We start from the raw sequence: 25500 nt of genomic DNA, 5'->3' as shown, positions 1-25500 counted from the left end.
ACTATTGCAACCATGGTGGTGAATTGCATTAACGGCCTTAACACATCACCTTGGGCTTCTCAATAAAATAAAAAGTTTGATGGAGGGAGACGGGAAGAAAAAGAAGTCAATTCAATTTCACTTCATTTCTATTAAATAGTCTTTATTCCATGAACAAGACATTCTGCATCTGAATTACATATACAGTATGGACTATGACAAAATACCAGTTTCTTTATTTGCCTCTGACTAATGAAAAATATAAAAGCTGCAAACAGTTGATAACAGTAACAATATGAACTTAATAACCATAGAATATCTACAGCCAAATAAAGAATGTAAAGGTGACTGCATGTTAAATGATCACGATCATTTACACTTTACCAACACAAACAAAACACATGCACTCCAGGACGAGCTTAACGAGAAGTATTGTTTTTTTAAAAAAAAACGGAATGTAGAAGGAAACGGGAAGGAACTTCTTGAAAAAGATACATGCCATCCAAGGTTTGGAGAGTAATACTGGACTTAAATAACAGCATTAAAGTACAATATCACTCAATGCATTGGGCAATACACAAAATTAGAAAATGTTATATTATTTTGCTCAAAAAGTTTAATCCACAAAAGCTTCCCCCCCCCCCCCCCCCACCACTCCTGTAATACCATTTTCATTAAACTATACTGACAAAATTCACAAATGCAAATTAGAGACGGCTAGCCTTAAAAGGATTCCATCGGCAATACTAAGCTTGTAGAGGTCTGTAGCAAGAACGGGAAAAATGTGGGCATAGAAGATTGATCAAGGACTGTCTGCAATTATGGGGTGTCATCCACTAACCAGATGGAGTGTGTGTTACTGCCAGCAGGGGCTAGGTATAAGGATTCAAATACATAACTGGTTAGAAAGCTCGAGGAGGCAGAAAAGAACCATGTTTCAGGTTTGAATTCTGAGAAACCGACCAACAGATTGGCTACTGCGACACGCCAATCCATGCTAGCTGTAACCAGGGAGCCGCTGAATCAAAATCGATTTGAACAAATTGAGACGGTTTCATTATTTTTTTTTAAAAAACAGACCTAGTTAAGAATAATTGCTGTGCATACCAGTACCATAACTAACAGATGACTGGTACAGATTCTCCAACACCACCACAGAACCAGAGCATGGATGTGCTAATATTCCTTTTAAACAAGCTTAATTGTTTAGATCACATTAATTAAAACAAACTTTAGTTTTGAGATCTCCAGCAACTTTTGGGTTAAAAAAAGTCAGCAAACTCGGTAATATGTGAAGTATTTTGAAGATATTTCTGCAAGATGTGATAATTTTTATTTTCAACACAGTGTGGGTAAACTTTCTGTTCATGTGTCACTTGGATGGCTACTAACTTTACAAACTCAAGGAATCCAAGATCCTACCATCATGGACTAGAATGGAGATTCATCCTTCATAGACTCTCCCAATGAATTTAGAAGCTAGGTGTTTGTGGAAAGTTAAATATTATATTAATCAGCAGTCACACATTAGTTTTATAGGATCAAAAAAAAAACTGGAAATGTGCAGGTCAGTTAGCATCAGAAAGCAAAAGATATTTTCGAATGAAATATCCAACCTAAAGCACCAACCTATTTTTCTCTCTCTGTTGCTGACTGGCCTGTTGTGCATTTTCTGTTTTTTTTATTTCCAGATTTCCAACAGCTCTGATACCAAGGGCTGCATCGAGGTATTGCTGACAACTGAGAAAAGTTGTGTAGTTGGGCGATTTTTGTATTTTATTCAGGAACGGTATCAAGATATTGGTCTTCAGCCTTCGAAGGTGAGCTTGACAGTATACTAATACCACCAGGATCCAGCCTAACACATAGTCAGGTTCACTGACTGTTGTAGGCTCATTTATATTAGTTTTAGTGTTGGATTTATGACCAGACAGTGATATAAGGCAATTGTTAGTACCAAGTGATGCCATTCATTTTGGAAACTCTCCACCACCAATCGGATTGGTTAAAGTGCGTACCCATTGACACCCTGGCTGATTTATTTTTGGAAGTGGTTCACAGCTGCTTTATGTAAATCAAATTCCTCATGAAGTTACTAGAAGCCTAATGAAATGGAGGGACAATTTTTCTCAACTATTTTTAGCGAAACCGTAAGCATTTATTAAAATAAAGTCTTCGTGCATCGTGTATAAAGTATTCATTCACCAGTGGTGAAAAGTCATCAATAAGAGCAAGATACAACTTTGTAAAGCAAGACCCTAAAACCGTGGAGTGAAGGAGTGTACTTCAGCTAAAAACATTAAAACAACTAGGGCAAAACAGCACACTAGTGGCATGAAAAGTACCATGACAAGTAACATGGATAAATGGAAATCAAATGAAAAGTGAAATCTAATTTACTTTATAAAAAGGAAGCAAAAACTGTTTATTTCTCATCTATTATTTACCTTATTACATCCATGGGAACAATTTTTTAAACCATAAAAACTAATACTGAAGAGAAAATATTAAGTCTGCTGTGCTACGTGATGAAGCTCTCTCCAAGTGTCACTAAAAGATTCCGGCACACACACACACACACACGACCATGTAATAGGTTCTGATCACCTATAGCACAACAATAAACTGCAGGCTGAAAACTGAAGCTGGACTCCACCATGGCTACAACACCTGCTGAAGGCTGTGGAGTCATCTGCAGCCACATCAATCGTTTTCCACAGAACAGAAATAAAGTGTGGACGCTTGCTGGCACTAGCTCAGACCTCATCGACACTGCTAAACTGTATCAGGCAGAGAATTCAGGGGGATTTGTGTGCCAACCTGGCTTCCTTCACAGAAACCATGCAGACATAGAACTATACTGAAGTCAGAACAGATCTGCGTGATGATGCCAGGAAACTTTGGTGAGTGTTTCAATTTGTAATGTCATGACAGACTAGGGAGCATTTTCTAGATAGTATTTTGGTTTACTGCTGTATAGCTCAGTTTAATATTTTTAGGATGACAGTCTTCACTACAGTGTTAATATGCCTTTGTGAATATACACAAGTGTAATTCAGACAGTGGTAAGCATGTTTAGTGAACAAACAGGATATCCTTGTCTACTGGGACCAAGTGGGAAGCAAAGCAAAGCTAAAAGTTGTCATTAAAACAGAAAACCTAATCTGAAAAGCTCTGACGAAGATGTGCATCAATTTATTGCTGCTACTAAACTTGTGTAACTGTGCAAGACAACTATTTCTGTATTTTATTCACCCCAACTCTAATTATATCAAGATATTTGCCTTTTTCCTTAAAGAGTGAGCTCACCATTGTGCTAGCAGGTTAGATTCATTTATGGTCAGGGGACTCTTATTATCAACAATAACCTAAATCACCATCAAAGGCTCGTGTAACTGAAAGGGTCCCTTGTGTTTCCCCCCCACCCTCCCAATGTAAAAATCCTCCCTGCCCCTATTTGCAATACAAGGCCCAACAACATTTTACAGTTCAAGCAAGCTGGTTCAGTTTAATCCAGTTCACTAAGCCTATTATATTTAAAAGAAACCACTATTAACCTGTTGAAAACGTGCTGGGCACTGGGTATTTACAGTGAACATGACTTCTCTAACTAAAGCTATGATCAAAATTATAGCAAATAAATAGTTATAAGGAATCTGTCAAAACATACAGATAACTCCACTCACCCAATGCAATAGACAACCAGAATGGTCATGCACTGAAACACGGGTCGATTTTAACCCTCCCCATCCCGGGACTCCCCTACCTCGGGATTCCCTCCCCCGACCGGAGCACTTACCTTGTGCCGGGGACCATTCCCCTGGGACCCCTGCCGCTCAATTTCAATGACTAGGCAGCCGCTTCCTGCCGACTGTGTTTTAGTTGGGAAGTTGGCAAGCGGCATGTTAAATGCAGCCCGGCCATTAAAATCGGCTATGCCTCCCTGCTACCTCTCCCAGACGGGCCGGCCATTTGCTTTGGCCGCGTTCCTGCCCGGGAGTTAAAAATCAAGCCCATGGTATCTGGATTCTATGAACCAAATTTGTAGATGAAAAACTGACAACTATGGCAACTTGTCAGTCGTGTCCAGTCTGGTCCAAACATTTGTGCCTGGTGTCAATCAACTAAGCTTGTAATAGACTTTCGTAAATTTCACTGCTGCTTTTTTGGGTTGGGTTTATTTGGCAGGGTAGCTCCATAATCAGCCTAAATCACAACTCTCCTCCTCCCTCCACCCCCTCCCATCCCCCACTATCTCGTACCTCCATATTTTGAATTAGTAATAGATGAAGCTTCAAAAGTTTGGAGCAATGATGGGCCAGGACTTTGTGCATCCACAAGGGAGTGGGAATGGAAAACACAGTTTTTTGTTTTTGGGGGGGGGGGGGGGGGAAGAAATGGAGGTGGCAAATCATTCCAGTTCCAATTAAGAAAATATATATTTAACTGTACATACTGATGTGGATAGAGTTCTCTGCAAAGGGGCATGCGAGTCAGTATAATTTGAAAGAGAGGGGAGAATGTTCATCTACACAAAAGGAGGAGAAGGGAGATGTTTTATTTTTAAAAAACACTAAACTGGAGGGGAGGAAAAAACACCCACCCATGACAATCAGAATTTACTGTTTAACCTCCCAGCAGAAGAAAACTAATAAAAGGCATGCAAGAGTTATTATTGCACATCAGTCCATGCAGTTTGTAGCTCACTACATCCAGAAGGATAGTACAAAAAAAAAATGTGCAGACTGATGTATCGTAGCAACATTCCCGGAACAAGTACAGTATTTATAAAAGGGTTGTGGAAATTCAGGTAGCGTATTGGAGGTACAGTACTCCCTGGTTTCTTCTTGGTACATAGCTAAAACGGTGAATGGTAGTGGAGATTTGGGTCAGGAACAATTAATTAGTGTTATCCAACTAGGAATGGTCTCTTCTTAGTTCCCTTCTGTGTGCTCAGGGGCCTGTTTCATTTCTTCTTTGCATTGACATTTTTGCAGACCCAATTCATTCCATCCTGAAATAGAATTGCAGGATTTTAACAAACAAACAAAAAAAATCAGATCATTAGGATTCAACACCTTTTAGCAGGTATAGTTCAGTGTTAAATACAATTTGCTAAACAGGTACTGGTGGCAGATTCACCTGGGTATCCAGTGTGCCCTACCCACCATTTTAAACAATGGGCTCACAATTGGGATATGTTTGGAGCCCCCAAGTCCAGTATAATGGCTTTGCATAGCCTGAGAGAAGATCTCTGAGGTATTGACAACTGGTAATTTGTATCAGTACCTGGGGGAATGGCATGTTCAGCACAGACAGTCTATCAGGACCACACTGTAGGGGAAAATGGCACTTTGGTCTATTTATCCTCAATGACAGCAAAGTCCTAAAGCAGGTTTAGCTTTTAGTGTGCAAGACATGCATCCAAATAGTTCTCCTTCATGGTTTAGAACTTCTGGGCATGTAACTGAAGGGTTTCCTGCAGCCCACATATGAGATGAAGGACCTAGTAGTCAGATAGATTTGTGGCAAAAAGGGGAAATGACTGCAGGGAGAAAGCTTTGGCCTATACCACAGAGCACCCTGGAGGGGGCGGGGGAAGTCAGCATTCCTCTTTACACATCTCTTTGCCAAAGTGCCTCACAAGGGCCTGCATGAAGCAGCCCAGTACATGTCTAAAACACCAATAACTTGCATTTACATAGTGTCTTTGGCATTAAAATAAGTCACAGGTGCTTCACATCAGTTTATTCATTTTTTCCCTTAAGTCTAAGAAGGAGGAGGGGGTAACCAAAAGTTTGGTCAAAGAGGTGGGTTTTAAGATGCGTCTTAAGTAGGTGGAGGACATTCTAGACCTATGTGCTGAAGGCATGACACATAGGACAAAGGGTTGTGGGGGGGGGGGGGGGGGGGGGGAGAGAAAAAAAAGAGATGTACTGGAAGTCAGAGGAGGAGGAGGAGGAGGAGGAGGAGAGAGCGGATGGTGAGAAGGAGGTTTAGTACTGGAAAAGATTACAGACATAGGGAGAGGCGAAGACATGAAGGCATTAAACACACCAATGAGAATAGGGTTTTCCTTTCCCTCTCTTCAATGCAACAATGTCCTGGGAATGACTCAAACACAGAAATCTCAAGGGGCTAATTTTAAAAAAAATTCATTCATGGGATGTGGGCGTCGCTGGCGAGGCCGGCATTTATTGCCCATCCCTAATTGCCCTGGAGAAGGTGGTGGTGAGCCACCTTCTTAAACCGCTGCAGTCCGTGTGGTGAAGGTTCTCCCACAGTGCTGTTAGGTAGGGAATTCCAGGATTTTGACCCAGGGACGATGAAGGAACGGCAATATATTTCCAAGTCGGGATGGTGTGTGACTTGGAGGGGAACATGCAGGTGGTGTTCCCATGTGCCTGCTGCCCTTGTCCTTCTAGGTGGTAGAGGTCGCGGGTTTGGGAGGTGCTGTCCAAGAAGCCTTGGCGAGTTGCCGCAGTGCATCCTGTGGATGGTACCCACTGCAGCCACGGTGCGCTGGTGGTGAAGGGAGTGAATGTTTAAGGTGGTGGATGGGGTGCCAATCAAGCGGGCTGCTTTGTCCTAGATGGTGTCGAGCTTCTTGAGTGTTGTTGGAGCTGCACTCATCCAGGCAAGTGGAGAGTATTCCATCACACTCCTGACTTGTGCCTTGTAGATGTGGAAAGGCTTTGGGGAGTCAGGAGGTGCGTCACTCGCCGTAGAATATCCAGCCTCTGACCTGCTCATGTAGCCACAGTATTTATGTGGCTGGTCCAGTTAAGTTTCTGGTCAATGGTGACCCCCAGGATGTTGATGGTGGGGGATTCGGCGATGGTAATGCCGTTGAATGTCAAGGGGAGGTGGTTAGACTCTCTCTTGTTGGAGATGGTCATTGCCTGGCACGAATGTTACTTGCCACTTATCAGCCCAAGCCTGGATGTTGTCCAGGTCTTGCTGCATGCAGGCACGGACTGCTTCATTATTTGAGGGGTTGTGAATGGAACTGAACACTGTGCAATTGTCAGCGAACATCCCCATTTCTGACCTTGTGATGGAGGGAAGGTCATTGATGAAGCAGCTGAAGATGGTTGGGCCTAGGACACTGCTCTGAGGAACTCCTGCAGCAATGTCCTGGGGCTGAGATGATTGGCCTCCAACAACCACTACCATCTTTGTGCTAGGTATGAATCCAGCCACTGGAGTGTTTGGCCCCTGATTCCCATTGACTTCAATTTTACTAGGACTCCTTGGTGCCACACCTGGTCAAATGCTACCTTGATGTCAAGGGCAGTGACTCATGTCCAATCATGCGTGCAGAAGTCAATTTCTAACAGTCTTCCAAACCAACAGGAGTCTTAGAATCACTCACCTGGTATCCACTGTTGCCAATACTATATAGTGAGGAGTTTGCAGGGTGGTCTTAATCCATTTCAAGTGCTTTCCCAGCAGTGGCTATTATGGTGTAGAAAGACAGCTGACTTACTCAATATGGATGGGTGATAACATCCACACTGAAGGATTAGTGATTGTAAATCAATCACTGCAAGCTTAATTGAATGACAATCAACAGTTGATTGCTGGGAAATATACTAACATATTTGCTTTTATATTTTATTATTAATTATTAAACCAATTAAGAGTCAAAAAATCAGGATGCTCACATCCTAAGGGATGACAGTTCAATATTTTACTTGAAGCTACGCTCATTATTTGCGAAAAGTCATCGCTGGTCTGCCACGATAATCCAAGATTAGAAGGGAAATGAGACTACAACCTGCACCACGATAAAATAATTGCACTCTTTTTGGGTACACATCAAAAAGAAGTGGTGATAGCATACCTGTACACCCTCTCCTGTAAGCGCAGAGCAAGACTGGATTTGCCAGACACGGTCACGAATCGTATGCAGATTCAATCCCTCCGCTATCTCAGACGCCGGGGCAGCTGTAAGCAAGTCCTGCTTGTTGGCAAATACGAGAACAGGAACACCACTCAGCTTCTCTTCATCCAGCAGCTCAGCAAGCTCCTGAAAACGTATTAAAATGAAAATATTACACTAGCCCTTTAGTGGAAATGCTGAAGAAGCTGGAATCTACTGTTCTCCCCAAACTAGGGTGCTCTGAAAGTAAAAAGTTACAACACTGCTTTTGATTATTTTTTTTTGTGAGCAAGTCCCCATGAGGTGTATTTTCCTACCTTCATTTATATTTTTTTATATATAAAGTGAATTTTTGTGCTGAACAAGTGGATAGATGACAGTGCTAAGGAATGGAATATATCCACTCTGGATACCCAATGTCAGCATTCGGCTCTCCCAGGTAAGGTACAAGTTTCCCACATCAATTATAAAGGTGCTCCACCATATCCCATCTCTCCAGGTTATATCTCCTACACACTGCATTACTAGGAGATAAATGCTGTGAACAAAACCTACACTCATACAAAAATCTGAAAACACTTTTACATTTGGTGCTTATTGAGTTGGAATTGTGGGAGAGCAACATCTGTGCATCAGCTCTTTGCTACAACTGGCTCTCAGCCTGACTGCAGAATCGTAGACCAACTGCTTTGGAGGTTTACGGTTCTGCCATTCAATAAAATAAAACATGGGAAGCTTGCACATGAAATGTGAACAGCAAATATAAAAGTGCCTCAACATGCCATCTCGTTTAAACATGGAAACAAGAGTAGGCCATTCAGCCCCTCGAGCCTATTCCATTATTCAATTAGATCATGGCTGATTAGTACCTCAACTCCATATCCTGTCTTTAGAGAAAAGAATCTGAAGGGGGTGGGGAGAAAGGAAAAGATGAAAGTTGCTAAATTAATAGAAATACATGACAGGCCCATCAGCAACAGATTCTGGTAAAGAGGTCTGAAGCCAAACCCTGGCTTTGCTCTTCACTGTGCTGACAGACCTGCTGTGTATTTCCAGCAATTTCTGCTTGTAAGTTTCAATTTCTAGCATTTGCACCTTTTTATCTTATTTAAATTGGTATTGCTGCTCCTGATAATCAAAAAAGCTAGGTGTCCCATACCAATGAACGCCTCATTCTTAAGACAGCGGATTCACAGACAAAAAATAGATTGGGCATTGTGCTTGCTCTCATACTGCCTCATTACTTTATATGCACATTTATCCTAGGCTGCCTCATTGCACAATATAGCCAAGAAATTCCTAAACCATTCAATGGAAACTAAGCTAATTTTTTCTATATTTATGGGATCTTAAATTGTTTTTAACGTATGGAATGGAGCAATATATTGAAAGATCAATTTATTTTCTTAGCTGCAGCATCTAAAGTCTGCTTATATAGCATGATAAATTTTACAATGAAACAGTTGATCTTTTTGATCTTTAGCCTCCAAAACCCCCGTTTCTCCATTGCAACCTCTTAGCTCCTCTGACGTTGCTTCTCCTGTTCTTCCTATGCTCCAAATATGTTATTTTATAAACCCTTCCTCCTTCTTGTACCTTCACTAAGTTGAAATCAAAACTCAGGATCTTTTACTTTAATGTACTCTTTCTACTGACCGACATTTATATAGCACCATTAATGTAGAGAAACCTCCCAAGGTGCTTCACAGAAGCGTAATCAGACAAAAATCGATACCGGGCCAAAGGAGGAGATAGTGGGAGGGGCGACTAAAAGATTGGTCAAAGAAGTAGGTTCTAAAAAGCCCTGTGCATTTATGTGCTTCAGAACTCACTTGTTCATAAACTCTATTTATATATTTCAATAACTAACAAAGAGAACCAGCAATTTCTTGGTCACTAATTATTCTGCCCACCTTCTTCATTCTTATTTGCTATAAACCTGGTTGTGCATGGGTTGATGCAGCTTAGATAGGGTGTATATTTTTGGTATAATATTTTTAAAAAGAAATTTCAGAAGGAAAAACAACACCATTCACCTGCCCCGTTTCTTCAAACCTCTTTCGGTCTGCACTGTCAATGACGTAGATCTGGAAGAAAATTGCAATTGGTTTAAAAGTCAGAAGAAAAGCTGCATTGCAAAAACTAAGAAAAAAACCCTGGACATTACAACTCAAACAGGACAGCAACCATTCAAGATGGCTTATCAACTGGTAAAAACAAAATGCCCTATTGTCCAGTTTAGAACAGGGAGATCAAATTCAATGAAAATCACACTGATCTGAATTGATTTCAGTTCTTGCCCATAGCCAATAGATGCACCAGGCAGCACTGAATCAGGAACGAGTAAGATATTCACAACACAATATTACGATCCTATATTTGGTAATCCTGCAGAGGTATAAGAAATACTTGTACACCCACAGGAATAGCAACAGAAGCAATACTGCTTTGCCATGTGAACAAAAGACTGTAGATGCTGGAAACCTGAAACAAAAACAGAAAATGCTAGAAACACTCAGCAAGTCAGGCATCTGTGGAGAGAACAGACATGTTAACATTTCAGGCGTGCACCTTTCATTACAGAGCCCCATTTTAATTTATTTGCTTCATGGCCAAGTTTGTTTTTAAACTGAATTTTAGAATTTTTGCACACATGGTTCAGTCAAGCTATATTTTGGTAGCGGAAACATACACTGAGACAATATTGGAGCCTGCTGTGCGGACATCACTGGACCACGGTCATGAACATAATTGAAGGGTGTGTAGAAAACTTCAATCTTATATTGCATAACTTTTAAAAATTTATTCTTGGGATATGGGCATCACTAGCAAGGCCAGCATTTATTGCCCATCTCTATATAGGGGGACATTAGGTGGGTTGCTGTCCTTCATGGGGCTTTGGATGGTGGTTGGGGGAGTTAAATGCTATATTCTCCTTTACCTCAGGTAGACCTATTCCCCATCTCTCAGGAGTGTTAGATTCCTCCAGGGCTAATTGAAATGACCCCTCCCCAGTATCGTACATTTCCCTAATTCCAGAACAAGACCATACATTACCTCTCAAATTAGGTTGTTCTACAGTTTTAATACTTGGAGATACATCAAACAGTGAGCAATGAGAACTGTGCTAGCTTTCATGCCTCAGGTATCTCTAGTCACAAGACCAGTTTGAACATATCCTTCCAGAATAGCAAACCTACTATTTTCACATTACAATATCTATCTGTTTCTGAATTAAGTTGCATTCTGGCCTCACCATCCTCCTGACCAACCATTCTAGCTGATCAGTCCACTGGGCGATAAACTACGAGACTAGGTCTGATGAAAATTAACATGTCAGTCATGTCAACTGTTATCTAGTAGTAACTTAGAGCAGACCATGTGTAGTAGTATATCTTTCAGCTGAACCCATGCTGGCACTCCTCTGATAAAGATACAGGAGTGTGGTGGTATGTTTGGTGTACAGTTGAATTGGCCCCAAAAATTCTGCTGGACGTAGGTGGTCAAAAAAGATAACTTCCAAATCTTGCCCTGTTCTTCTGTCATTAAGTGGCAACTTGGATCACACTTCCAGTTTCCCATCGAGGCCGCATTTATATCACAACCATAGCGTTGGTGAGTTCCACTTTACACCAACACTAAAGTTGTATTGTAACTCCAAAGTCAGGGCCTGGAGGAGGGGGAGTCCCTCTGCTTTGCTCCAGAGTCGGGCTTTCCCTAGCCCTGGATTCACACAACTTCTTACTAAACAAGAGCACTCTGCACCAACACAGCAGTTGTATAGTAAATGCAGCCCAAGATACATAAGCCAACATTGCAGTAAGTAGGTTTATATTTCCTTACAAAAAAACGGTTATAAATTCAGAAACGAGAAAAAGGATAAATCTGCAACACTTTTGTTAATCAAAACCAACCTTTGTTTTTTTTTTAAAAAATGACCTTCAAATCTTCTAGCCTGATCAGTTTCCATGAGACCAGATTTGGAGGGATCTCATCTTGTGGACTAAGCTTACAAATGGGCATTCTTCTTTACCTAATGTCACTCCAGCACATTGGCTGCGCAAGCTGGTGTCTGAAAATGGTTTACACAGCTTCACAGAGAAGCACTGTAAACAATTCCTTGTTAAAAAAAAAGTTCAATTATTTAGAATGAGGGAGGAGCCATAGAAGCAATTTATCCTCTGCTTTAATGATAACCCAATAATATTAGATAGTTAATAAATAGTTAAAATCCTATCAATCTAGTTGGTCACATTTTGTTTACATTAATAGAGGGACACAAGCTATAAGAAAACAAGCATGGGTAAAAGTCAGTAGACAGGAAGGTTGAATGTAAATGAGAGCATGGTTAAATAAGTAAATACTCACAAGCACATCAGTATTTTCAAAGTAGTTTCTCCAGTACGGCCTTATTTTTCTCTGTCCTCCAATATCCCACACATTTAACTTGAAACCTTGAGATTGCACACTTTTAATATTAAATCCCTGGGGAGATAAGAAAGGAATGTTCTTTGCTTTTGAAGTTTGTTCCAGTGCAAGCTTACAGTGAAACTATATTAACCCCAAACAAACGAGCCTGCAGGTACATAATTCTGCTGCAAAGCCATGTTAACAACTCTGAAATTCAGACTGCTTCAAATCCTATTTTGCTAAAATTGAAAAACTGCAGTCTATGTCTTCTCCCTTTCCAAGTAATACTTAAATTTTCCACAGAACTAGGGAGTACCTTACTGCTATAATGCAATGAAATTGCAAGCATGATATAGGTCAACAACATCTTCCATTTATATAGAATCTTTAACAGAAGAATGCCCCAAGGCGCTTCACAGACATGCAAGGAAAAAAAAATGGACAACACAAGGGGAAAAAATGGACATTGAGCCAAAGGAGGGGTGACCAAAAGCCTGGTCAAAGGGGTGTGTTTTAAGAAGGGTGTTAATGCAGGAGGGAGGTGAGGAGGCAGATGGTGTATAGGAGAGAAAATGGGGCCTAGGTGTATGACGGCATGGCCACCAATGGAAGGGGCAAAAGGAGGGAGGGGGTTAGGTGGAGGGCCACAAGAGGCCGGAGTCGGAGACATGGAGAATCGGCAGGGGGGGGGGGGGGGGGAGGTCATAGCACTGGAAGATGTTATAAAGATAGGGCAAGGCCATGGAGGGATTTAAACAAAAGGACACAAATTTTAAATTTGAAACATTAAGTGTGCGAGAGCAAATATAGGAGTCAGTGGGAATAGGGGTCAAGAGTGAGCAGGACATGGTGCAGGATAGGATATGGGCAGCAGAGTTTTGGGTTAGCTGAAGTTTACAGAAGGTGGCGGATGGGAGGCCAGCTAGGAGAGCATAGGAACTGTCATGTCTGTTGGCATGGATGAGAGTTTCAGCAACAGATGGGCTGAGGTAGGGGCAGAGGCGGGCGGGGTTATGGAGGAGGAAGTCTTTGCAATGGAAGAATATATTCAACAATCACAACATCTATTTTTTACAGAATTACTCAGTATTTAGAACTTACTTGTTTTAAAACTCTGAATATCAAATTTAAAAAACATTTGGTAATTTTATTTTTTGTTCTTCCACATGTATTTTCACGTTTCATGCCAATCCTGTCACAATTGAGAACAGCCAACTCAGAGAAAGAGATTTATAGTGAAATGACTGGAATTACTCCAAAAGCTGTGGACCAATCATTTTAATCATTTAGAGTAAACAGAATGAAGAGGATCCATATTCCATTTGTAATACTGATCATAACCTAACTCAGTTATCTAACCAGCCCACTTATACGATAAATCGTATCCCACAGTTCCTCAGCATATACCCTCTTTATACAATATATTCTCTCCAGAAAATGCAGTTGTGAATCATGCAAAATTGTAACAAGGGCATTATTTATTTGGGGTATTTAAAGCATCAAAGTGCAGTGCCACCTTGAAAAAGGGCATTTTGTGTGGTTTCTCTAGGATTAAGGGAACCTTAAACAATGTATATTCCATCTGAGGTTGTAGGTTAATCAGAGCTGTAATGAAAAGTTTCTACTGTTTGCTAGGCAATTATCTGCCTAATACAGCGACTGACAGAAGGTTATGCAAAGGCTATTTTCCCCAGTTGGCTTGCAAACTTGTTTTCCTTACACCAGAGAACCTCAACACAGAACATTCTTTATATTTAAACGAACCAATTTTAGCACCACCATCTCCAATTTGCGGTTTAATTTACTTTGCAGTAATTCATGGCAATGTAGCACTTAACACTTTAAAATTCCCAGAAAAAAGTAATTGCCAAAATTCATATTAATCTACAATATATGACATTTCAAATAAATATTTAGATTCTACATTAAAGAAAGTGTGCAGCCCCAGCCACTACTGGGCACCTGCTAAACCAGGGCTATCCGAACTACAACCCATGGTCTAGATACAGCCCATGAGCGCAGGCTATCTGGCCTGCAAAATTGGACTGTAGCATCTGGACCCTCTCCTCTCAGCACAGCTCTCATCTGCTCCCTCCTTATCACTGTTAGTTCCTAACAAATGATGTTGCTGCTCCTCCAAGTAAGCACTGCTGTACACCGTGGGCAGGAATTCTTATTAGGCATTTCCACCCACAATGTGCAGTGGTATTGAATCACTTGGAGCAGGAGCAGGAGCAGCAGCAGCTCGTGGTAAGAACTGGGAGCGATGCTGAGAGGGTGAAGTCAGGAGCTCCAAGGGCAAGAGTTTTCCAGCATGAGATTGGAGGAGTTGGGGAACAACAGTACCTGAAAGCAGGAGAAAAGTGGCAGCTTGAACAGGAGAGAAAGGGGCAAAGACAACCACCATGGACTGCTTGGAGTGGGGGGCCGGGGGGGGGGGGGGGGGGGGGGGGAGAAGAGGAAATCGGAGACAGGAGTGGTTAACTTTGGGGCGAGAAGTGTCAAAGCATCATCGGGATGCAAAAAAAAAGTAATAAACCCTGGGGTCATCCTAAGCAGGTTTGGTATCGCCACAGTAAATAGCTCATTATATGCAGCGCAAGGGCTCAAAGATAATCAACTAATGTGGCCCAAGAGAAAAAGTTTGGACACCCCTGGCCTAAATGAAAAATGGTTTATTCTCTTTCCTTTGTGATATGCACCCAGAATGTAATGTTGCTCTCTCTTACCCTTGCAGTGAGAAACACATACAAGGAGAGCTACTGAAAAATGGGAACAGTGGACATTCCCAGGATCCATCTCTTACGACAAAAATAACTGTGCATTATGGATGCACATCTTGGGAATGGGGTTGGAGGTTGGAAAAGATAGGTTTGCAAATGAAGTTATGATGTCCTGGTGCATTTGTTTTACAAACAGTTTTTTTGGTCCCATGTTCAATTGAAAAATAATGAAAATTAAATGGGGGTTTTTGAACCAAAAAAAAGAAAATCAAAAATTATAAGCTTCCAAAATAACCAGGAAGGATGACAAAATCTGAGTAACAAAGTTTTGAAATACTGGATTCAATTGCTAGTTACAGACTTAAATAATCTTGGTGGCTACCAAATAACAGCTTTCCTAAAACACACTATAGTTAGTCAGGCATGCTACTTCACCTCAGGAATGGAAAACACCACAAATGACCTTCAGAGTACAGCTATAAAAATCAATGGAACCCATGGAGTAAATCACAGTGGTGTAGTGTCAGTCGTCAGCTAGTAGGGAGCCAGTTATTTTGCTTCTCATGATGGTATCTAATTGAAAATTCAAAATTGTAGTGTTACGATACTGAGCAATCTCTCAGAAAACACACCAGAGCCCAGGGAGAGGGGCAAAGGGGTTAGAAAGAGAAAAAAAAATTTTTTTTTATGCAAGTGGGAGAGCAGGTTAATCGAGATATGATGTGCAAGGCAACTGGCTGACTGCCATCTGTGACCTTTACATTAAAATTTCAGCTCTCGAAATCAGCATCCAGAAGCAGGAAAGGGAGCCAGTCCAAGGTAAACTCATCAGCTGTGTGGGCACCTTGATCAAATGTTTCATAGGACACAATGGTTCTTGTGCTACTGGGCACAGCCGACATCAGGAACTCACCATGTGGGAAAAGTACAGAAACAAACCCATTCCAGCACATTGTACACAAATGTTTTCTGCTGCCTTCTGTGTCTTTCTCTTGACCCATAATAAGACATCCACACTTTCAGAGTATTTAAGTATCAAAGGGCATTAAGTATGGAGTAGCACTTGAAACTGTACTTGCATGGCAGATACAAATTATATATTTCAACTATTTAAAAAAAAAAGTGCTCATCAAGGCAAGGGATGTTATTGCTGGGAATGGAATATTTTCTGCTTCAGACACTGTCAGTATCATGCATTCACAGGTCAGGTATAATACGGTTAGATCCCAAGTAAAGCTCCCTGTATTCTGCCTCAATATCCATGTACTTTCAGATTATTTAGGTACTCCCCTGCAGATTCAATTATCACATTTCCCACACCTGCCATCCTGTGGCCTCCCTAGTGAGATCGTCAATTTACTACTAAATTAGGGGCAATTTTCTGCTTTAGGCCCCTGCCTCAGAACTAGACCGAGGAAACCCAAATTGATTACATGTAGGACCCTAACACCCAGCAGACAGGCAGGATTTTCTCATCAGTCTGAGCTAAATTTTAACCCAAGCTTCAGAGATGAAAAGTCAGTGTCTAACCCATTGCAATGTCCAGTTTCACTGAATACTTTTTAATTTTAAAAAAGCCTTGAAATGTGAAATCCTCACTCAATGCAAACATTACCTGTGTAGGTGTGATGTGACTGATGTCTTCTGAAGCCAGCTGTTTGAGTAATGTTGTTTTTCCTGCATTGTCCAAACCCAGAAGGAGAATTCTAACCTCCTGATCAGGGGCACTCTTCAATTTGCGCAGGATTGACAACAAACCCTAAGAACAAAAGAAAGTAGTCATCCTTAGCTGTACATACAGGTATTGATTGTTTCAGTTTTTGACTAGTGAGTTACATAGCTGGTGTAATTTCATATATTGGTGCTGTGTAGACTACAAACAACATTTCTGCTTTTGCAGTTACAGTACGGTGCCTCATTTACCAATCAGCAGTGGATGATGTAATTGTTCCACTCTATTCATGCCACCATATAACAGTGCGTACACACAAATGCACGCATCCTCAGGCATGATATGGAAATATACGAACAATATGCTACGCTGCATATATTCTTCCCTACTTGCTTTTCCTCCTCACTTGTGTTAAAATCAAGACTCATTGCAAAGTCTCCTACTGTAACTCATTCATTCCCAAAGTCTGTGGAACTCAATCTCTCCCTGTCTTTCCTTCCGCTTAGAATCTTCAAGCTCTTAAAGCCGGGGTTTGGCATTACCTAATTGCTGTTTTCAGATTGACTTCATGATCTATTTTATACATTACGACTTTGCTGGTGTCCTGAACTATGGGCCTTGCATTTTACTTGGCTTCTCAGTTAAAAAGATGTAGCCGTCATAACCCATTTTCATGCATTATATCAACTTTGACATCTTCATTAAGATGGAAAGTGAAGTAGTCCAATCCGAAACTAGGGCCCTCAATCTAAACAAAGGAAACTACGAAGGTATGAGGAGTGAGTTGGCTATGATAGATTGGGAAGCTTCATTAAAAGGCATGATGGTGGATAGGCAATGGCTAACAATTATACATTCCTTTCTGGTGCAAAAACACAAAAGGAAAAGCAGCCCCAACCATGGCTAACAAAAGAAATTAAGGATAGTATTACATCCAAAGGGGAGTCATATAAAGTTACCAGAAAAAGTAGCAAGCCTGAGGATTAGGAGCAGTTTAGAATTCAGCAAAAAAGGACCAAGAGATTGATTAAGAGGGGAAAAATAGAGTATGAGAATAAACTTGCGAAGAACATAAAAATGGACTGTAAAAGTTTCTACAAGTATGTAAAAGGAAAAATGTAGGTCCCTTACAGTCAGAAACGGGAGAATTTATAATGGGGAACAGGGAAATGGCAGAACAATTAAACAAATACTTTGGTTCTGTCTTCAAGGAAGAGGACACAAATAACTTGCCAGAAATGCTAGGGAACCAAGGGACTAGTGAGAAGGAGTAGTAAAAAAAGTGCTGGATAAATTAATGGGACTAAAAGCCGATAAATCCCCAGGGCCTGATGATCTGCATCCCAGAGTAATAAAAGAGGTAGCCATGGAAATAGTGGATGCATTAGTTGTCATCTTCCAAAATTCTATAGATTATGGAACAGTTCCTGCAGAGTGGAGGGTGGCAAATGTAACCCCACTATTTAAAAAAGGGAGAGAAAACAGGGAACTACAGACCAGTTAGCCTAACATCAGTAGTAGGGAAAGTGCTAGAGTCTATTATAAAGGATGTGTTAACAGGACATTTAGAAAATATCAATGGGATTAGACAAAGTCAACATGGATTTATGAAAGGGAAATCATGTTTGACAAACCCATGTTTTTTGAGGATGTAACTAGTAGAATAGATAAGGGAGAACCAGTGGATGTGGTTTATTTGGATTTTCAGAAGCCTTTGATAAAGTCCCACATAAGAGGTTAGTGTGCAAAATTAAAGCACATGGGATTGGGGGTAATATACTGGCATGGATTGAAAATTTGTTAACTGACAGAAAACAGACAGTAGGAATAAATGGGTCTTTTTCGGGGTGGTAGGCGGTGACTAGTGGGGTATCGCAGGGATCAGTGCTTGGGCCCCAGCTATTCACAATATATATCAATGATTTGGATGAGGGAACCAAATGTAATATTTCCAGCTTTGCTGACGACACAAAACTAGGTGGGATTGTGAGTTGTACGAAGGATGCAAAGAGGCTTCAAGGCGGTTTAGACAAGTTGAGTGAGTGGGCAAATACATGGCAGATGCAGTATAATGTAGATAAATGTGAAGTTATCCACTTCGGAAGGAAAAATAGAAAGGCAGAGTATTATTTAAATGGTGATAGATGGGGAAATGTTGATGTACAAAGGGACCTGGGTGTCCTTGTACACCAGTCATTGAAAGCAAATATGCAGGTGCAGCAAGCAGTTAGAAAGGCAAATGGTATATTGGCCTTCATTGCAAGAGGATTTGAGTATAGGAGCAAGGATGTCTTACTGCAGTTATATAGGGCCTTGGTGAGACCACACCTGGAGTATTGTGTGCAGTTTTGGTCTCCTTACCCAAGAAAAAATATACTTGCCATAGAGGGAATGCAGCAAAGGTTCACCAGACTGATTCCTGGGATGGCAGGACTGTCGTATGAGGAGAGATTGGGTCAACTCGACCTGTATTCACTCGAGTTTAGAAGAATGAGAGGGGATCTCACTGAAACATATAAAATTCTGACAGGGCTAGACAGACTGGATGCAGGGAGGATGTTTCTCCTGGCTGGGGGGTCCAGAATGAGGGGTCACAGTCTCAGGATACAGGGTAGGACATTTAGGAGTGAGATGAGGAGAAATTTCTTCACTCAGAGGGTGGTGAACTGGTGGAATTCTCTACCACAGAAGACTGTGGAGGCCAAGTCACTGAATATATTTAAGAAGGAGCTAGATAGATTTCTGGACACAAAAGGCATCAAGGGGTATGGGGAGAGAGCGGGAATATGGTATTGAGATAGAGGATCAGCCATGATCGTGTTGAATGGCGGAGCAGGCTCGAAGGGCCGAATGGCCTACTCTTGCTCCTATTTTCTATGTTTCTATGGTACCTTCACACCAGCATGGGAAGGATCTTGTACTTTCCTATTCTTGGGAACAACAACTTTATCCATCTATTTTCCTCGGAGTTACAGTCATGGCCTGCCTTTCAATTTTCACAGGGAAATAAGCGATTGGAAAAATTCAAATTATTCCTATGCTGCACCACTCCAACTCACACTATCTGCATCCTTGCACAAGGATGTGTATTACTCAATTCAGTGTGACCCATGAATCATTCAAGGCTAATTTCTTCAAACACATGGTCTCCTGGTAACCACTTAACAACCCAAGTTAACTGACAACCATTTCATATACTCGGTTTCAAGAATCTCATCATTTTACTTTACAATTGAGATGGTTACATTATCCATAGTCTGAAAAATAGGATAAATTCACATTTCAGTACATAATTTTGAAAAACGGCCACTGTTATTGGGTTGACTTCCAATGCAAGAGATCAGTCACGATTTGTCACATTACATGAATCAACCCTTGTATAAATCAAACACCCCAATAATGACAGTCCTTTTTTTAAAATTAAGGGTAGCTGGAAAGAAGAGTGACAAGGACAGATGGGCAAGTCAGAATTCACAATAGCTAGTGATGCTCAAAATATGGCCCAGTGTTTTATAAAGGTTTAGCATAACTTCCTTGCTTTTCTACTCTTATGCCTCTTAAAGCATATGGGATCCTGGGCTTTATTAACAGCCTTCTTAACTTGCCCATTAACTGTAGCCCTTTGAAAAGCGTTATCCAATTGTATCACTTTGAAGTAGAGGACAGACCGCAACCAGACAATACTCCAGATGTGGTCACACCATGGCCACATGCAATTCTTTAAAAATCACCCCTTTCGATTTCTATGTTGTACTCTTTGCATTTCATCCCAACATTTTGCTCCTTTTCATTACACCCGCGAGCACTGGACTGATGGCATCAGTGACCTGTACACCAATATCCTGAGAGCTCTCACCTGCTCTGATACCTCCAGTATGTTCCCATTGAGTACATTTTCCAGGTCTCCTTTTCTTGTGCCAAATTTCATCACTTTACATTTACCTGAACTAAACTGCATCTGCCACTAGCTGCCCATCAACCCAGCATCTTCAAATCCTTCAGAATACGTGCACACAGCTTCGCATCATGTGTCATTATTCCCAGTTTGGCAAAATCTGCAGATCTAGATGCCTAAATTAACTGGGTTTTGTTTTTAAGTCATTTATAAAAATAAATAAGAGGTCCCAATACCACCCCTGTGATTCTCTGCAGCCGACTAATCCATGGAAAAATGTGGACATAATAGATTAAACATTGCTCTATACAACAAGTTTTATTCATGCGTGCCTAATCTTTCCAATACTAGCAACATTAATTGCTAAACCAAATACTGTAATATGTTCTTACAACTGTAAATCTAGTTTCATTCACTGTACTCGTCAGAACCTTTTACTGGAGCTAGTAATTATTTTAAGTAACATGTTCACTTAAATACAAATGACAAATTCATCTTCAATATTCCCAGAGTCTAGGTTAGATAAAGTAAATGGGGATTTTAAATGCATTAAAGATGTAAATTGAATTTTTAATGGTTGTACATTAAGAAGTTCCACTATATTAAACAGAAATCCTTCCATAGGCAGATTGCAAATTCCAATGCTAGTCTAGTGTAGATAAATATTAAAAGGGAGGAACCTACTTAAGTGAGCAGTATCTGCAGTACTGCATAATACACACTGAACATTACTTAGAGGAAGCATGGTCACAGAATGTACTCTGGATGGGGGACTTCAATGTCCATCACCAAGAGTGGCTCAGTAATACCACCACTACATGAGCTATCCAAGTCCTGGAGAATATACCTACCAGACTGGGCCTGTGAGCGAGGGAATCAACATGACCTTGTCCTTACCAACCTATTTGTCACAGACACGCCTGGCCACAATAGCATTAGTAGAGGTGACCACATAGCCCTTGTGAAGACAAAGTCTAGTCTCTAACACAAGGACATCCTCCACTGTTTGTTGTGGAACTACCATTGTGCTAAGTGCAACAAACTAAGAACAGATCTAGTGGCCCAAAGCAGAGTATCCATGAGGTCCTGTGGGCCATCAGCAGCAGCAGAATTATATATCATCACAATCTGTAATCTCATAGACCAGCACATCCTTCAGTTCTTGATCACCATCAAGCCAGGAGACCAACCTTGGTTTAATGCGGAGTGTAGAGGGGCTTGCCAGGAGTAGCACCAGGCATACCTTGAAACAAAGTACAAACCTAGTGAAGCTACTACACAGGGTTACCTGCATGCTAAACACCAAAAGCAGCAGACAATAGACAGCGCTAAACTGTCCCACAACCAACAGATCACAGCAAAGCTCTATAAGCCTTACAACATCCAGCCAAGAATGGTGGTGGACAATCAGGCAACTAACAGGAGGAGACTCCATGAACATTCCCATCCTGAACCATGGTGGGGCACAGCACACAAGTACAAGGCTGTAAAATTTGCAAGCGCCTTCAGTCAAAAGTACCAAGTGGACAATCCTACTCAGCTTCCTCCCAAGGTTCACTCCATTTGACATTAAGAAGCTGCTGAGTGTACTGGAAACAACAAAGGCTGTGGGCCCCAAAAACATCCCAGTTGTAGTGCTAAAGACCCGTGCACCAGCAGTAGCCGCTCCCCTAGTCAAGCTGTTCCAGTACAGCTATGACACTGGCATCTACTTGACAATATGGAACATTGCCCAGGTATAGCCTATCCACAAAAAAAACAGGATCAACCTAACCCACCCAAATTATTGCACTATCAGTAGAGCGATGGAAGGAGACATCAGTAGTGCCCATCAAATAAAATCTACTTCACAGCTCAGTTCAGGTTCAGCTATAACCACTTGGCTTCAGAACTCATCATAGCCTTAATTCAGACATGGGCACAAGAGCTGAATGTCAGAGGAGAGGGCTCACCACCACCTTCCCAGGTCAACTAGGGATGGGCAATAAATGTGACCATGCCCAGATTCAGAGAACAAAAATATTAAAAATTCAAATGCAATACTAGTTTGTGCTCTACAGAACCAGTTTTAAACAGACTTGTTTATTTATTTGAATGCAGATATGCTGTGCCTCAAAAGTCCTCTATGGCTCACAATAATGCAGAAAGCATTTAAAAACAGTTTAAAAACAAACGCTTCACTACTGCACACAGTCCCTAATGGGTACAAGAGAAATACATGGATTGATCCTACAACTAGTGACCAGATCATGTGCTAGAACTACTATTTTTGTTGCTGGACAAATTTTGTGCTGATCTTGGTGAAGAATGATATTTCCATTTTTCAGACTAGCTACCCTTATACACAAATGTTGGTGGACTAACAAATTTTTATTAGCTGTACTATTTTACCATAAGAGTGCAGAAAAGTTTCTTACCCTCAGATATATATCTATTATTTTGATATAGTAAAACTGTACATCAGTGAATGCAAAGGTCAGACTCCAAACATCACACTTTTTTTTAAAAAAAATTAAAAACAATCTTAAAATGCTGGATGCTTCTGAGCTGCAACTTAGACTGACAATCACATTTCAATCTGCAACACTTCCTGTCCAAACAACAATCAAACTTCAGGCTGTATGTACTGGAACTAAATAGAATGTTTGGTTTTAAGATTAGACCAATTTAAACACAGTTCCACCTTAGCAGCAGAATAATATATTGTGCATTGCATTGTGTAATACTCCTGTCATTGTAAAGCAGCAAATCGTGCAATTTACCATGAGCAACACCACAGGAGATTCCTAGTCCTGTAGTATAAGCCATCATACTATACTTGCTGCAGAACCACATCTATCGAAGTTTTAAGAAAAAAAGAAATGAAAGACTTGCATTTATATAGTACCTTCCATGACATCAGGACATCCCAAAGTGCTTTACAGCCAATTAAGTACTTTTGGAGGTGTAGTCACTGTTGTAATGTAGGAGTGACCATTGTTAAAGAAATGGACATTTTTAAACTACATTTGATAAGAGAAGATATAGTGACGATATTAATGCTGCAGTGCCAACAGGGCTCAATCCTGCACTATAGTAGAACCACTTTCCCCATACAGTGCATCAATCCAACTCCCTCTTCTGGCAAACAATGAAATCTAATTAGTATGAACTCCAGCAAACGGAGCAGTTATAACAATTAGCAAATGATAGGAACACCTAATTTCCTTAATTAATTAACCACTGACAAGCCAGTGGGGCCATGTCAATAAATTGTATAAATCTAAAGGGAAGTTTGATTGTCATAACTGGGGGAAAAAGACAATGTAGGTACAAAGATCTAATCAGATGCTACAATTTAGCAATGACATGCTAAATTCAGTACAAGTGGACCTTGGCAGGAGTAGATGTGAAGGCTAAATCTCAGGTGGCAGCAACAAGAAAAGGTTCAAGCCAATTAAGCTTACCAGTACAAGATGCACAGACTATTTTTACACACCTGCCTTAATGTCAAACCTCTATCCTTTGTTGAATCAAGAATCAGTTTATTTCTATTCTGAATGTTACCATCAGTTTAACAGCTATGCCATACAGTTTGCCATCTTCCACCCCTCAGACATTGAGCTGCCCCACTTGTTTTTTTTTTCATACTTTGCTTACTACAAACATACCCACATAATCAATTCATTTCTGTTCACATTCATTAAGATCTCACTTTAAAATGTTCTCTTTTCACCCTATATAGTTTACTTTCATATGGTTATCTGGGACATAAAACAAGTACAGTCCTTTGGAGGAGACATTAAACCCATTACAACAGTTCAAGTAGACACTAACAATTCCTTGGCACTGTTTAAAGAACAAGGAGTTATTCCAGTGTACTGACTAATATTCTCCCTCAATCAAAACCACCCAAAAAACACATTGAAATTTGTGGTAACATACTGCACACAAAGTGGTTGCTGTGTCTGCCTATTTAACAACAATCACTGAACTTGAAAATAAGTCATCATATATGAAGCATGTTGAGATGTTTCAGAGGTGAAATAAGCTCATACATAAATGCAAGTCTTTCTTTCATAATGTATAGAGAGACACCAAGATCACAACAAAACACAAATGAGAAAAGGTTGTTCTGTTCAATCTACCCCATCATGGACTCTAAACAACTTATTTATTCAACTGAGGGAGAATGATAATTAAGTTACATTTCTTAAACAAAAATAATTGAGCATCATTCCAAATGAGTGGACAGGTCTGACCAGAGGAATTAGGTGCATTTCCTCATTCAGGCCCTCCAACTTGAGTAGAATTCCATTAGACTGAATTGGTTTCAAGCAGTGGTCAAAATTGCTGGTGGACGGGGGAGGCTGCCTTCGCCCCCATCCACCGCCCAGAGCTTTGGGCTGTCACAAACCCTCCATTTTTTCTGCAACGATAGGAAATGTAGAGAGTAAATTAAAGGAACGAGGGCGTGTACATTTTATATAATTGTAGGGGATTATACAGAAATCCCCACCCGGTATCAGTCCATAGCTAAACCTAGGCCTCTCTCTACACACTGCAGCCTGATCTCCACAACCATGGCGTCACAGCAACCGCTCACTTAACAACAGAGCCTGGATGGAGGAGGTGGGGAGCGGGGGGGGGGGGGGAAAGCCCCGGGAGCAATTCCCACTCAAGAACCGCGCTCAACATTTAAAACCCGCCGAAGTTCGTTCGCCCACCTCCCCCACCCAGGCCCTGGGCGGATGAGCCCCCGCCTCACCCTCTCCCCCTCACTCAACTCACCATCTTCTCCTCCTCACGGCGCCGGGTAACTATGGGCGTCGACGTCACCTCGCACCCGACGTGAGAACACGTGACCAAGCCCAGCCCAGCCCAGACGACCCGCGCCTTCGATGACGTGCCCGGCGCGCCGAAAGTGCTGACGTCACCCGGCAGCCGCCTATGCCAG

At 41.1% G+C, this 25500-nt stretch overlaps 1 protein-coding gene across 2 annotated transcripts; it reads right to left on the bottom strand.

Annotated features, from left to right (window-relative positions):
* Window positions 1-125: 125 nt before the first annotated feature.
* Window positions 126-25412, bottom strand: arl3b (ADP ribosylation factor like GTPase 3b). 2 transcript variants are annotated; one of them, XM_068002075.1, is made up of 6 exons: window positions 25335-25412; window positions 16613-16756; window positions 12233-12349; window positions 9901-9951; window positions 7826-8011; window positions 126-4993 (listed from the first exon to the last, which is right to left on the bottom strand). In XM_068002075.1, exons 1-6 carry the CDS (start codon window positions 25335-25337, stop codon window positions 4946-4948), a joined length of 549 nt encoding a protein of 182 aa, XP_067858176.1. In that variant the 5' UTR covers window positions 25338-25412; the 3' UTR covers window positions 126-4945. The 2 variants fall into 2 exon arrangements, with proteins under 2 accessions (XP_067858176.1, XP_067858175.1); XM_068002074.1 differs by lacking the exon at window positions 25335-25412 and adding an exon at window positions 20526-22933.
* Between the last annotated feature and the right edge of the window lie 88 nt (window positions 25413-25500).

The sequence above is a fragment of the Heptranchias perlo genome, chromosome 21 (assembly GCF_035084215.1).
Source record: "Heptranchias perlo isolate sHepPer1 chromosome 21, sHepPer1.hap1, whole genome shotgun sequence".
Lineage (NCBI taxonomy): Eukaryota > Metazoa > Chordata > Chondrichthyes > Hexanchiformes > Hexanchidae > Heptranchias > Heptranchias perlo.
The sequence above is the reverse complement of the archived record's forward strand: the minus strand, read 5'-3'. Positions and strand labels throughout refer to the sequence as shown.